Raw genomic sequence first — 15,745 nt, forward strand, 5'->3', positions numbered from 1 at the left:
TACCAATTGTTTATACTTTAAATTCTTTCTTTCTGGATATTCTTAGATCACACCACAATCCACATGTGTTGAGAGTTGCCACCCTGGACAAAGCAAGATGGCACGGCAGGGGGAACAGATTTGTTGTTATGATTGTCCTCAGTGCTCTGAAGGCATGATTTCAGCCTTGACAGGTAAGTAGAGACTGCACAGTTACATGGGGAATGCTAATCCAGGTGTCTGTAAAATAAATGTTCTCAAAGGCTCATGACTCTGATGTGTGAATGGGCCATTGCAGATAGAAGTCCTTAGCAAGGGTGTTCCTTAGAAAGGGAATTCCTTTGTTTTATCACATTATCACCAAAAAAATGGGAAGGGATTCTGTTCTTATTGTCAAAGAGAAATGTTACCGAGGCCATATATCATGCCACACCATGAAACAGTTGATGCTGAAGAAGATCCATGCATATTTTCAACGATTAAGATTTTTAACTTTCAGATGCAGACCACTGTAACAAGTGCCCTGAGGATCAACATCCAAACAGAAATCAGGATGGCTGTATTGCTAAAACTATAAGTTATCTATCATATGGAGAGACATTGGGAATAATTCTGGCTTCATTTGCACTTTCTCTTTTTCTGATCACACTTGTGGTAATGTGGATCTTCATTCAACACCAGGAGACTCCCATTGTCAAAGCCAACAACTGGAACATCACCTGCACTCTCCTCACTTCCCTATTGCTTTGCTTTCTCTGCTCCCTCTTATTCATTGGGGAGCCTGCAAAGGTGACCTGCCTTCTCCGTCAAACCATGTTCGGAATCATCTTCTCCCTGGCTGTTTCTTGTGTGTTGGCGAAAACCCTCACGGTGGTTCTGGCCTTCATGGCCACCAAGCCAGGAAACAGGATGAGGAAATGGGTGGGGAAGAGGCTGGCAGTCTCAGTCATCATCCTTTGCACTCTTATTCAAACTGGCATCTGTGCACTGTGGTTGGCAACCTCTCCTCCCTTCCCAGAGTTTGACATGCACTCCCAAATTGGCCAGATCATTGTGCAGTGCAATGAAGGATCAGCCGCCATGTTTTATACTGTCCTGGGCTACATGGGTCTTCTGGCCATCATCAGCTTCACTGTGGCTTTCTTGGCCAGGAAGCTACCTGATACTTTCAATGAAGCCAAGCTCATCACCTTCAGCATGCTGGTCTTCTGCAGTGTTTGGCTGTCCTTTGTCCCCACCTACCTGAGCACGAAAGGAAAATATATGGTGGCTGTGGAGATCTTCTCTATCTTGACTTCTAGCTCTGGGTTGCTGGGTTGCATCTTCCTCCCCAAATTCTATATCATTGTTCTGAGGCCTGAGCTGAACACCAGGGATCAGCTTGTGAGAAAAAAGAACTGTGAAATCTGATAGGTTTCCTCCTTGCTTTTTGTAGCTTCTTTCCCACTCACTTTTCTGGTTGTTTTGTCTTTTTAAAACAACCTTAACCGAAATACATGCAATGCCTTCTTTTATGTTTGGAAAGTACTTCCGATGATGTAAAATTCCAGCCAGTTTGGCTTTTACTCAGTTTACTTATCTAGTAGTTTGTTTATAAGCCACTTTTTTTTTGAAAATGTGCTTATTTATTTATAAAAGTATTTATATTTCACTGTGTCATAAATAAATATAAAAGTTGCTTACAACAACGCAATAAAACTATATACAAATTTAAAATCTGAGATGATAAACTAATCATTATGGAAATATATTTTCTTAATTGCATGCAAGGGCCTGGCGGCATAAAAAGTTTTCAGCAGGCATTTAAAGGATGAAACAGAAGGTGCCTGCTAAATCTGTATCACCAGAGCTTTCCACAAGTTTGGGATGATAACACTAAAGGCTCTGTCACATGTACCCATAATAATACTAATGCCTAAATATCAGCACATAATTAGTTATCAGCCAGCCAGACCCCAGTACAAAAAGCCCCCACTTATAACCCCAGTTTCTATTAGCCATTACAAGCCGGAGAGGGGTGCTTTTGAAATTGTTAAGTTCTGTTTAATTGACATGAGAAATGGAGCCTTTTCAGTCTCAGAAGGAACTGAGTTCTATAGCTGCAAAGCCACAGTTTAGAAGACTCTGTTATGAATGCCCACCAGCCTGATTTTTTCTGCTGGTAGGCACCTATGCAGGATGCGTGATGTAAATCTTACAAGGCTAATAAGGGCTGCCTTCAGATGTAATCTAACGTTTATATAGCTACTCATCTCCTTGACAGCTGATGGGAGGTGTTCCACAGGGCGGGCACCACTACCGAGAAGACCCTCTGCCTGGTTCCCTGTAGCTTCACTTCTCACAGTGAGGGAACCGCCAGAAGGCTCTCAGTGCTGGATCTCAGTGACTGGGGTGAATGATGGGGGTGGAGACACTCCTTCAGGTATACAGAGGTTTTATTCTTAAGCCATTTATTTTCTTGATTAAGCTGTATTGATGCTTCACTAACGCTTCACTAACACATCACTGGGCAGGTGACAGCAAGTTAATGCAAATCAAGGCAAACACTAGCCTGCGCTCTGCAGACTTACTTATGTATACACATGGAGCTAAACCCTCACCATCCTCTCATGCATTCTTTGAGTATGTGAAAGTGGGGCATCCAAACTTCCATGTAAACAAATCAGATCATTTGCATGGTGCTGTCCGGGAACTCTTTATTTTCAGTGAAAGAAATATTTCCTGCCCTCACTCTGACTTGGCTTTGTGTACCTTTGTGGTATGACAACATCTTCGCATTGCCTACAGTACAAGTAGGTTGGTATCCCACTGGTAGCTCTATTAATGGTTGGGTGTTGATCATGGATGTCCAACAGCTCGATGGGGATCTACTGGTAGATCGCAGGTCGATCTCTGGCTCCCTTTCCTCAGCGTCATTGAAACGGACTCCTGCCCCGCCCCCATTGTTTTGTGATCAGTGGAAGGGAAGACAGAGCTTTCTCTCTGTGGCTGTTTTCATTCAAAGCGATATTACTGTGAGAGAGAAAGTCTCTCTCCCTTAGACCCTTGGTTTTAACTCCCCCCCCCAATGGAACTTCCCTCCTAAGAAAGTCCTCCTCCCTAAAAAAAAGCTCAACAACTTTGAAACTTTGACCTGAATCATTGCCAGATTTTAATTCTGAAAGTAGATCGCAGTCTCTCGGGAATTGGTCACCCCTGCTGTAGATCAACAGGTTTCTTGCCTCACAACTGTTTAAGAATGAGCAGGAGAGCCCCGAATCACTGCATTGTATCATTGGGAGGGGCCTCAAAGGCCTAGTCCATCCCATGCTCATTCAATTAATGCACATGGCAATCTTAAGAAGGGTGCCCCTGGTAGATCATTAAGGCCAAAGTATACAATTGCTGAGCTACATAGTTGACTGGCTTGAGCAATTAGAAGGCCTTCTGTCTGTTGCTTTTGCCTCACCTCCACCCTCAACTGCATATAGCCCACTATACCCAGTTAAGGACCTTATCTACTTTAGAGTGGTGTAGTGATTTGAAGGAAGGAAGGAAGGAAGGAAGGAAGGAAGGAAGGAAGGAAGGAAGGAAGGAATAGACACTGGTTTCCTTCTGGGTTTTCTCTCCACCTTTCTTCCACACACACACACACACACATGGGGATACCCTGTCTGTCATGAGACATGAAGAGGGTAGTTGGGTGCCGAGGAGGAACAGGTGAAGAGTTGGATGATCCCATGGAAGCTCCTAGCAAGCTGGAACAGTTGAAATCAGGATACCAAGAGAAGTCTGATCCAGAAGAGGGATGCAGCGGGATGGAAGATGGAGATCTGGATTCTGTGAAAGGGCCTGGCCAGAGCTGGCCCAGGACATTTTGCTCCCAGTTCGTTTCCGAGCACAATTCAAAGTGTTGGTGCTGACCTTTAAAGCCCTAAACGGCCTCAGTCCAGTATACCTGAAGGAGCGTCTCCACCCCCATCATTCTGCCCGGACGCTGAGGTCTAGCGCCGAGGGCCTTCTGGCGGTTCCCTCATTGCGAGAAGCAAAGCTACAGGGAACCAGGCAGAGGGCCTTCTCGGTAGTGGCGCCCGCCCTGTGGAATGCCCTTCCAGCAGATGTCAAAGCGATAAACAACTACCTGACATTCAGAAGACATCTTAAGGCAGCCCTGTTCAGGGAAGTTTTTAACGTGTGATATTTTACTGTATTTTTGGTTTCTATGGAAGCCGCCCAGAGTGGCTGGGGAGGCCCAGCCAGATGGGCGGGGTATAAATAATAAATTATTATTATTATTATTATTATTATTATTATTACTCCAGTCAAAATTGAAAACGGCCACACACACATCGCCTCCTCTACACCCGCTGCCTGGAGGCTGCGCGGGGAGCAAAAGGAGGCTGGAGAGCAGTAGGTGGTAGGGGATGGGGGTGTGTGCAGCAGTGGCAGTACCCCTCCCAGCTGACTGCCTTACTGAGCCTCATAGGCAGGTGGGGTAGGGGGCTGTTGGGCTGTTAGAAAAGCACCCTGCCCCCAAAACATTGGCTATCCCAAGTTTAAAGCCTTTAAAGCCAGGAATAAGTTGGATGCCAAGCAGACTCTTGAGTCCACCCCCATCTCAAATGATGTGGTGCTGTCAGCAGCAGCAAAAGCATGCCTTGCATAATCACTTGGATGAGGGCTCATTTGAAAGCCAAGTTCCAAGATTTGGGACAACTGCCACACCAATAGCACCTTCAAAAGTAGAGCACAGAGGGCATGTCGCTTGTGCTTAGCCATTATTTCTAACCTCTTATGCACCCACTGGTTTCTATGACTCGAAAACTGACCTACATAACATTCTGATCTAAACATTTAAGCCTTTGATAGAAACTAAGCTGGAAGTTTGAGTTCTTCATCTAGCAGTGAGAGCCGGGACACCATCAAAAACACACGCACACCACATGGGATACGCCGCCCCCCCACCCTCTTCCTCACACATGTAGGAACATCCTTTGCACACATACCTTCCCCAAAGACAGGCAAAAGGGTAACACAACACAACACAACACAACAGAGTGTATATTTCCATCCACATCCACAAAACATACATCTAGCAGTGAGAGCCAGGACACCATCAAACACCCACCCACCCACCTCACATGGGATACTTCCCCTTCTCTCTCTCTCTCTCTCTCTCTCTCTCTCTCTCTCTCTCTCGAGAGCCAGTGTGGTGTAGTGGTTAAGAGCGGTAGACTCGTAATCTGGGGAACCGGGTTCGATTCCCCGCTCCTCCACATGCAGCTGCTGGGTGACCTTGGGCCAGTCACACTTCTCTGAAGTCTCTCAGCCCCACTCACCTCACAGAGTGTTTGTTGTGGGGGAGGAAGGGAAAGGAGAATGTTAGCCGCTTTGAGACTCCTTCGGGTAGTGATAAAGCGGGATATCAAATCCAAACTCTTCTACTCTTCTTCTTCTCTCTCTCTCTCTCTCTCTCTCTCTCTCTCTCACACACACACACACACACACACACACACACACACACACACACACATATCCTCTTCCTCACACATGTAGGAACATCCTTCACACATATACCTTCCCCAAAGACAGACAAAAGGGAAACAAAACAAAACAAAACACTCAGTGTATATTTCCATCCACATACACAAAACCCAACAGCCTCTTTAAAAATGTCCCATTTACCCCTTAGCCAATATCCTACTTGTTCCGGAGTTCCTTGCAGGTAGACCCTACATACTGTACATTTAGTCTTTCACGACGATTGAAAGAAGAGATGCCATTGCTTGTGTTAGGTCTCCTGGCTGCGTTAATTATCACTGCTGCTAGGATATTGTGCTGATGGTTGTGGGTTTCCAATAGTTCAGGGAGCAAAGCTAAAAATGATGTATTTGTCGCTCAAGCTCCATTGCTTCATATAGCTTGCATTTTCATCCATGTGGGTTGCTGGTTATTTCCCTTCACTTAGTACATATGTGTATATATAGCACCACCGGAGGTGAGGGCCCTCATGGCTGATAAGAGGTGGTTCTGGAAAGAGAGGAGTCTATGAGTACCGCTGTGATGGGCTCTCATGGAGAACATAGAAGAGCCACTCTTTCATGCCCAAATGGCAATGATGGCCATGATGGAGAAGCCGAGACCAATGAAGAAGAACTTGGTGAGGGGGCTTTCGTGCGAGCGCAGCTCGTAGGGGAGGATCTCCAGGAAGGTGACGTAGAGAAAGGTCCCCGCGGCCACCCCTTCCAACAAAGCCTGAGCCAGGCTGGTCCCGTCACTGTTGTAAAGGGAGACACCGATGCCCACGCCGATGCCAGCGGGAGACATCAGAGCAAACACCACCAAGTACAGCAACCTCCACCGGGCCGGCGTGCCGCTCTGCACCAACTTCAAAGCCAGGCTGAAGACCACAATGGCCTTGTGGATCAGCACCGCCAGGCAAAGCTGAATGGCGGCCGTCTCCTGCTTTTGGACGCCGATGGCAAGGCCCTCAAAGACCGAGTGGAAGGAGAGCGACAGGAAGAGCACGAACGCCCGGAAAGAGCTGTGGGATTCCGGAGGGTCCTTGTGATCCTCTTCGGTGTTGTGGTCGCCGTGGGAGTGCACGGCCCTAGGGCAACAATGGAGCACCACGCTCTCAATGAGGAACACCAGGAAGAAGCCAGCTGAGATGACAAGCTCCCCAAATGGGTACATCTGCCATGGGAGGAGAGAAAGATTTGGACATGAGTTAAGACCCCATCTGCAATGTCCATTTCAAGTGGTATCATACTGCTTTAAATAATCATGGCTTCCCTCAAATAATCCTAGGAAGTGTAGTTTATTATGGGTGCTGAGAGTTGTTAGGAGACCCCTATTCCCCGCTGCCACAGAGCCATAGCTGTCAACATTTTCCTTTTTTTAAAGGGAAATTCCCTTATTCCGAAAAGGATTCCTCTCAAGAAAAGGGAAAAGTTGACAGCTATGCAATGCAACGGCTCAGTGCTACAATACCTCAAGGACCGCCTCTTTCCATATGAACCTACCCAGACCCTGAGATCATCTTCTGAGGCCCTCCTTCGTGTGCCTCTTCCTCAAGAGGTCCGGAGGGTGGCAACATGAGAACGGGCCTTTTCTTCAGTGGCTCCCTGTCTGTGGAACGCTCTCCCCAGGGAAGTTCGCCTGGTGCCTTCATTATACACCTTTAGGCACCAGGCAAAAACGTTCCTTTTTAACCAGACCTTTGGTTGATCTAATTTACATCCTAAGCCCTTTTAAAATGTGTGTGTGTTTGTGGCTGGGGTGGGGGTGGGGGTGGAGGGAAGGGCTATTGGGTTGTTCTTTTTATTTTCATTATGTATTTTGTGGTTTTATATCTTGATTTTATTCTGTGAATTGCCGTGAGACCCCTGGGTATAGGGCGGTATATAAATTCAATCAATCAATCAATAAAAATACTATGTGAACACTTTTTTTTTGCCTAATCTGCATCTTTCAACATTCAGCTTCACTGGATGGACCAGATGAGGGTGTAAAAACCTCTCCCCGTCTTCATTATACACCTTTAGGCACCAGGCAAATACGTTCCTTTTTAATCAGGCCTTTGGTTGATCTGATTGACTCCCAGGTATAGGTAAAATAAAATAATAAAATAAAATAAAATAAAATAAAATAAAAAATAAAAAAATAAAATAAAATTCCCAAAGTGGTATGAACCAGGGGGCATGCCACTGTTCACTGCCTGAGGCAAAATGGGAATGTGCTGACCCACTGCACCACCACAGCCCTGCCTCCTTTACCTGGGTTGTGTGGTTGGCAAGTTCTGGCAAGATCTTGTGAGATTTCGGTGAGTTCTCATGCGATTTCAGCAAGATCTGACAATATTCTGGCAAGATCGGCAGAAGAGGTGGCCAGGTTGGTGGGACCCCTGTGGGGTGGGGGGTCTTCTCTTGAGCTTCCACAGCCTAAGACAGCTGTCTCATCTCACCTCATGGGGACCAAGCCCTGGGTTTAACAATCAAATACACTTCCAGGGAATTCCTGATAGCACTTTATATGTATAGTGCAGATGGGGCCCAGGTCTGCTTGCTTGCATATTTATGTTGCTTACAACTTTTTATTTCAACAGAGATCTTAAAGTGATTTACATATCCAACCCCCCCAAAAAAATCAGTATAAAAAGTGCAGGTGCCACATTGCTGCAACTACTGATACTTTAAAAGCCACATTTTAAGTAACATAAGCAACAATAAATCTCAAAAATGCACACAAGTGCACAAATAAAATAATTAAAAACCACAAAAAATGAATTGTATACAAAATAGCAAATTCCAGTATTGAAGGGCAACTGTTGCATCAGTGTTCTCTTTCCCTCCTCTTTTGCCTGGAGCTCAGTAGATGAAAATAATCTTCACCCCACCTATTGCTCTCCTGCTACAATTTAGCAAGCTGCACAATTAACTTTGCAAACCCAGTGAGTCTTTGAACATGTTATTTCTCAAACACCATCCTTACGTATCCCAGGGCAAATAGTATTGGAAACTACGTATTCCATTTATGGTGCAGTTTCTGCACATGTGTGTTTTATAAAACCAGGTGTTGTTTATTGCTCTTCTATTCATTTACCTAGGGACTTTATCTAAACCTAAGAGGTGCTCAGGTCTTCAAAGAGCTTTCCATGGTTCCTGATTTTTTTAAAAATTAAAGTTGCACCACCAGGTGGCAATCAAGGGCCACCATAGGATTTCTCAACTTAGTCTTCAATTACAAAACCACCTCCCTGAAGGGAGGGAAAAAAGGTGCTCATAATACTTAGGTTTGGAAAGAGAGGTGTGAAAAATAGAAGCAGGGAGGTGCAGCGTGGGAGACGTGGGAGACCAGGCTTCAAATTCACACTTGGGCAAAAAGTCTAGAGACAGTCTTTCAGCCTAACCAACCTCACAGAGTTCTTGCAATGATAAAATGGAGAGCTGGGGTGTGGGTGGGGAGAGGGGTAAAAACGTACACCACCCTAAGCTCTTTGGAAGAAAAGTGGGATATAAATGCAATAAAAATATAAATAAATAGTAAAGTAAAATACAATACAATAAAATGTGTTTCAGCTCACCGTTTGGTAATGTATCGGAACTGGCTGTGTTCCCACAATCACGTACACGACGGCACCCCCCTTTTAAATTTGTTTTTCACATTTGTATCCATTCCTTCCCTCAAAGAGCTCAAGGTGGCATACATGGCTCTTTTCCCTTTCCATATCACCCTAATAATATGTTGTGAACCACTTTGTGATATTTGGATGAATGAAGGGCAATATACTAACTATATCTATCTATCTATCTATCTGTCTATCTATCTGTCTATCTATCTATCTATCATCTATCTATCTATCTATCATCTATCTATCTATCATCTATCTATCTATCTCTATCTATCATCTATCTATCTATCTATCTATCTATCTATCTATCTATCTATCATCTATCTATCTATCTATCTATCTATCTATCTATCATCTATCTATCTATCTATCATCTATCTATCTATCTATCTATCTATCTATCATCTATCTATCTATATCTATCTATATGCAATAACCCTGTGAGCCAGGCTGGACTGAGAGCTAGTGACTTGCCCTGTAAGCTGGCAGGTCTTTAAAAAAAACAACGGTAAAAAGGTAAAGGACCCCTGGACAGTTAAGTCCAGGCAAAGGTGAATATGGGGTGTGGCGCTCATCTCTCTTTCAGGCCGAGGGAAGAGTTTCAGGTTAAGAATGGACCTCCGGAACGAATTAAGTTCAAAGCTAGAGGTACTACTGTATCTGCAAGATGGGAAATATTTTATTCCATTGACTCTATATCCCACACACATTAGTAAGAAGGAGCTAGTTGAGTATGACATTAGAGTGACAAAGTGATTTTCCACACTTCTTCTTGTCCTGCTGCTGTTCTGCTGCTTTCCCTGGGGGAAAACCCCTTCCTTTGCACTCAACTGGAGCAAAACAAAGAGTGGGTTTTCCCTAGGAAAGAAGTGAGGCAAGAGGAGAATGGCTCAGATCTGTGCCTAGGAAGTGTAAGGTAAAGATAAAGGATCCGATGATGGTTAAGTTCGGTCACAAGCGACTATGGGTCTATGGCGCTCATCTTGCTTTCAGGCCGAGGGAGCTGGCGTTTGTCCACACACAGCTTGCCAGGCCACGTGGCCATCATGACTAAACTGCTTCTGGTGTAAAGGAATACCATGACAAAAACCAGAGTGCATGGTAATGCCATTTACCTTCCCGCTGCAGCGGTACCTATTTATCTACTTGCACTGGCTTGCTTTCGAACTGCTAGGTTGGCAGGAGCTGGGACAGAGTGATGGGAGCTCACCCCATTGCATGGATTCGAACTGCCGACCTTCTGATCAGCAAGCCCAAGAGGCTCCGTGGTTTAGACCACAGCGCCACCTGCATCCCCATTCTATTTTCTTCATAGATGGATAGACAGACAGACAGACAGATATGCCTTTGTACCTTGCTCTCCAGATTTAATAATAATAATAATAATAATAATAATAATAATAATAATAATAATAATAATAATTTATTTATACCCCGCCCATCTGGCTGAGTTTCCCCAGCCACTCTGGGCAGCTTCCAATCAAGTGTTAAAAACAATACAGCATTGAATATTAAAAACTTTCCTAAACAGGGCTGCCTTCAGGTGTCTCCTCACAGAAACTCCTCACAGCAGGAAGAAACTCCTCACAGCAGGAGGCAATTAATTTCAAAAATGCAATAATGCAAACACAACTACAACCATAACAAAATTTTACAAGAGAGTGTACCAGTCAAGGTAGATGTTTTAAAAGGTTTGTTATGGTTCTGTTCACAGATCCTTAAATAAGTAACCAAAACCAAGACATGAGCCAAGCAAGATTAGAACAGTCATTAAAAGATTGTGAAATATGCAGAGGCCAAGCCTGAGATCTTAATCAACCATCTCACCCCCATACACTCTTGCAAAATTTGAGAGCCTTTTGCAGCTGACTAGAAAACAAAATCCTTGACTGTGTGGATCCTGCACCCAAATTCACAGCCCCATTCCCTGGAGGAGAGTCAGAAGATGGATAAAAAGCTTTTTCAACTCCCCTGCCAACACCCAAGGTACCAAAATAAATAATCCATAATTGATCACAATGGCAGCTCATGCCTACCCAAAGCTAACCTCAGCAATCTCAAAAGTGGGGGAACAACAGTGTTCAAACAAGGGGAAACATACCTCAGAATCATCATCACCTTCAGAGGTGCCGTTCTGCTTATGCATAGAAGCTCCCTGGGGGAAAAGAAACAAACAAACAGCTGAGTTGGAAACATTTTGGGGATAAGAATGGTTCAGTCATTGGCTATCATGATGGTGGAATCACGTTTCCTCCCTATTCAAGCAGCGGGAGCTCAGATCTTGAAGATCTGTCAAATTTTGGAACCATGAACTTCTTTTGCATGTCACAAACAATATTGATTGATTGATTGATTGATTCATTCATTCATTCTAAGGCCTCTTGTTGCTGCTTTCCCAATCCCAGTGCAACTACCCCTAATTATTAGAACAATTTCCAAAGGGGTGGCTGTGTTAATCTCTTGTAGCAAAATGAGTGAGTCTTAAATTTATTATGGCATAAGCTTGTGGTTCCCAAACTTTCCCCTCCTTGGACCACTTGAAAATTGCTGGTGGTCTTGATGGACTACTTAATGATTTTTCTGCCTGTTGTAGCAGTTACGGTGTGCTGTGATTTCTGATTGCATTTATACAGATACACCATGGAGCACCTGAATGAAGCTTGTGGACCATGGGTAGTCCTTGGATCACAGTTTAGGAACCACTGGCATAAGCGTTCATGGACAGTAGTTCACTTCATAGTATGCAGGCACTTTTTAGAAGAAGGGACTCTATTCATGACCTTATGATAAAGGGAGGTACATCTGGGAAGACGTGATTTTTTAGGTCTTAAGCCAGCTTTATAGGTTAGAAAAAAACCAGTATTTTGAATTGGACAAGTCAGATGAAGCGGTGAAAGCAAAAAAACCAACCCAAACAAAACTTGTGGAATATGTTTATAATGGCCAGTTCCATTCAGATTTTTGGTACCATGTTCTGGGCCGACATTTCCATACCATCTTCAAAGGCTGCACCATGTACAGTGGGTTACACTGGTCCAAACAGTTATTTACTAAAGCATGGAATACTGAAGTCCGGTTGTACAATTCAGCCAAGGTCAGAGCCGGGATACTGGTTTATGTTTTTCCAGTATTGTCTCCCCTAATGCTCAACCTTGGCTAAGCTGGATGAGAATAAGAGGAGTTGTGGTCCAACAACATATAGGGACTCAAGGTTGAAGAACATTGGTCTGCTCTGACTGGCAGTGACCCTCCAGGTCTCAGACAGTGGTATCTCCCATGATCTTTTTTTAACGGAAGATGCTATGGACTGAAGCTCAGACTTTCTGCATATAAAGCAGACGTTGTTCCACCAAGCTATGGCCCATCCAAATTAATTGTAGTGGAATTCAGATTTAAGAGACTGCTGCGATGGCACTCACCTGCTGCCGTCTCTTTTTTAGTTCCTCCTGGATGTCTCCCAGTGCGTCGGCCACCATGTGCATAATGCAGGCCCCAAGGAACACTCCGGCGGCAAAACAGCCTATGAAACTGAGGATGCGCCGATGCTTCCCTAGAAGAGATGCAGGACGGAATATGAAGGATTATGTCAGATGTAGAGTTCATCAAACAGAGACGAGGCTGCCAATCCATGTCTTAAAATATATATCTTAATGTAAGCCACTTTGCATAGATTTGGTTCCTAAAAGGCAGGATACTAATCAATACTAATACCACTAATAATGGAGAGTAACACCTGCATGCTCAGAATTCAGTGCATGCTCAAGAGTTCAAGGTCCACCATCATCAAGAGATAATCTGGAGGTATAAAGCACCCTTTCAGTTCCAGCACCATGGATAGAGCTTTTTTTGCCCAATGAAATGTAGTGTTTTTTAACAGAGCCAATTTGCTTGTTCAGCTCGCTTAAGGCCTGTTTACTTATTCTGGGTGTGGAAGTAGAAGGAACGCTAATCTGTAAAAGGAACATGTGAGCATTGATTCGCCAGAAAGATCAAGAGAGGTAAAGAGGGACCCACCTCAATATATGGCCACCTAGAGAGTTAACAACAAAGCTGAGGTCTCAAGACTTCCTGGTGTTGCACAGCACAACATTTGCACTCCTGCACAAGTTCTGATAGTCACATTGCATCCAGCCCCTCTGAAGATCAGGCCATACCCACTCCAATCCCTTCCATCAACTGCTCACCTCTGGCCATGTTGCTCTGGAACCATCTAACCTGTGCCGGGATGAGGCCACAAATGAGCGTGACCACCAGCAGACCTGCTAGGCAGCCGATCTTGACCTCCAACAGTTGATCCATCTCTGCAGCGTAGGGTAGGGAAAATCACACCGGGAGGAGAGGCAAAGGCTTATCCGTCGTATCTCTGGACACTTTTCGGGCCAGTCTGATTCCAAAACGTCTTATGAGCGTTAGTAACTAGTCCCAAACAGAGAAGTCCACCTCTCTTCACACTCTTCTGGTGCAATAAAGCTCTCCCCTTTGGAAGTATGAGTGGGGGAAAGAGTAGGAAGAGAGCCTCACACTATGGAGTCTTCATGAATTGAGCATCCATATATAGCAAGATCAAAAGCAACTAGATGTTCCAGCAGCAGTCGGGTGTATGGTGCTGTCTTCAACCTCTGCCTTCTAGATATATTTCATGGAGCCTTCTACTCCCCTCCTTGTTCCCTTGTTCCTTACCCTCTGCTATTTCCCTCATTGATCTAGCTTTCTGGTCTCTTGTCCTGCAGATGTTCTCTCTTGCATTCCACCTTCCTTCCTTCTCTTTTCTACCTCCCTCATCAGATTCCTGCTTCCATCCAACCTCGGTCTAATCCTAGCCGCCTTCTAGGGAGTGAGTAATCACCCCGATACTCCAGAAAGCCGCCCGCCCACTTTGGTGTTGTCCCATCCCATCCCCTCCCCTTCATTATGCAAACGCGTAATTTCATTTACAATAAACAGTCTACAAGCGATCGTTTCATCATTAATTTTAAGGTCACTGGGCCATAGCAGCCACAGTCGAGGGCTCCACCTCGAATTCTCGATAAGAAATGCTCATTAAAAAACGGGAGTCTATTGATCTAGCTGAAGATTGTTTTCCAGCTGGCAGGTCAAGGCTAACAAGTGCGTGGGTCTCAACAGCTGCACCTTTCGAGTTTTGCTTCAGATGTGGATAAGGGGAAAGAGAGGGAGAAACAAGCACAAAACATTGCAAAAAACCTCAAGGCACAACCTTATGAGCCTTGGCAGGGTAGCCCAGGGGCCACAGGATACAGCAGATCTCCCTCTCTGCTAAGCAAGACGCTTGACCATCTGCCTCTGCCAATGAACTCATGTAGGTTGTTCATTTTTATTTTATTTATTATTTTATTTTGACATAGAAATAATCATAAATAAATAAGAATAAAAATGTGCACTTTACCACTGAGACCATGCCATTGTTAACTATCCACCCTCCCAAAATTTCAACACCTCTTGCGATGGTTTGGCCCCTTTCTGTTTTAACAGTACAAATTCTACAAACACCCTCCATATCTCCTCAAAATCATTTCTCCTGCATATTCCCTGTCTTACCTTAACGGCACATGTTAATTTATCATTAATAGCTATATCCCATACCCCTTTAAACCATTCTTCCATTTTGTATTCTGCTTGCGCCTTCCACTTCCTAGCTATAACAATTCGTGCAGCTGTCAATAAATTTGTGAGCAAGTCCTTCACAGTCTGCGAACCTTCAACCCCATCGTAAACTGATAATAATGCTACCTCTGGACTTTCGGTCAGCTTTACTCATGTAGATTGTGCTGGACAGACACTCTTGGGCCCTTCTGAATACTGATCAGTAGGGGGGGGTGAGTTCTGGGCCCTTGGTTTTATGATTCCCTGCTGCTGCTGGGCACCTGTCTCCTATGGTGTTGAGCACCTGCACTGGGGGCAGGGGGTAGAAACAAACAGGGACCCACTTCTGCCCACTCAAGGAGACCCACCCTCAGAGGTCCCCTTATTCTGGCTCCAAGACCATCCCTTCTCCTCCCCCACTGCTCTGAGGAGAGGAAGAAAGGGGCACACCTCGGCATAGACTGAGGGAGGCTTACAAAACTCCCTCCCTGAGAAGAAACCAGAGACTAACCACACCTGTCCTGGAGCTGATATAGGAAATGTTCCTCCCCTAAGAACCCACAGGACAGAAATGGACGATGTATCCCTCTTCTGCAAGAATGGTGTAAGATTGGCAGGGCTGTGATTTTGGTATCTGGCCCCTCTTGGATTTCCCCCTCCTTCTACCTTGGCTTTTGGCGGCTGTGTAAATGTGGAACAGCAGAGCAGCAAGATTTCATGCAGGTTGGGGCTGCTGGGAGCTGGGAGTCAAGCAATAGTTGGGCTACAGAACCTCCACCTTTGTACTAAATCAGTAAGACCTATTCTGTTGAGGTTATGCAATAATCAACCAAATGAGGCAACTTTAGTTAAGGAGCCTGAGCTATTCAAGATAAAGACCCTTCATGCTAATTCTGACTGGAGCCAACTAGGCTATCCCACCTGCCTTTATTTTGCCTGCCAGCTCCCAGACTGGTTTGACAGGCTGGCTGGAGCCGCACCCAAGAGCCTTCGCTTTTCAAACTTGGTTTCATTGAGAGCAAACCAACAAGTTTGGATTGCTACATTAGCTAC

General features: G+C 44.8%; 1 protein-coding gene across 1 annotated transcript; it reads right to left on the bottom strand.

Moving 5' to 3' along the window:
- Window positions 1-5,406: 5,406 nt before the first annotated feature.
- Window positions 5,407-13,950, bottom strand: SLC39A2 (solute carrier family 39 member 2). The gene is made up of 4 exons (XM_053362456.1): window positions 13,276-13,950; window positions 12,511-12,641; window positions 11,193-11,246; window positions 5,407-6,654 (listed from the first exon to the last, which is right to left on the bottom strand). The coding sequence occupies exons 1-4, from the start codon at window positions 13,388-13,390 to the stop codon at window positions 6,058-6,060; spliced, it is 897 nt and encodes a 298-aa protein (XP_053218431.1). The 5' UTR covers window positions 13,391-13,950; the 3' UTR covers window positions 5,407-6,057.
- Between the last annotated feature and the right edge of the window lie 1,795 nt (window positions 13,951-15,745).

Source organism: Podarcis raffonei, chromosome 13, assembly GCF_027172205.1.
Source record: "Podarcis raffonei isolate rPodRaf1 chromosome 13, rPodRaf1.pri, whole genome shotgun sequence".
NCBI lineage: Eukaryota > Metazoa > Chordata > Lepidosauria > Squamata > Lacertidae > Podarcis > Podarcis raffonei.

Excerpts from the sequence above, each read along its gene's own strand:
- SLC39A2 (XM_053362456.1), bottom strand. The coding sequence starts at position 13,390 with ATGGATCAACTGTTGGAGGTCAAGATCGGCTGCCTAGCAGGTCTGCTG. Across the intron at positions 11,247-12,510 it reads TAAAAAAGAGACGGCAGCAG|GGAGCTTCTATGCATAAGCA; the intron begins GTGAGTGCCATC and ends CTTTTCCCCCAG. Across the intron at positions 6,655-11,192 it reads AAGGTGATGATGATTCTGAG|ATGTACCCATTTGGGGAGCT; the intron begins GTATGTTTCCCC and ends CTCCCATGGCAG.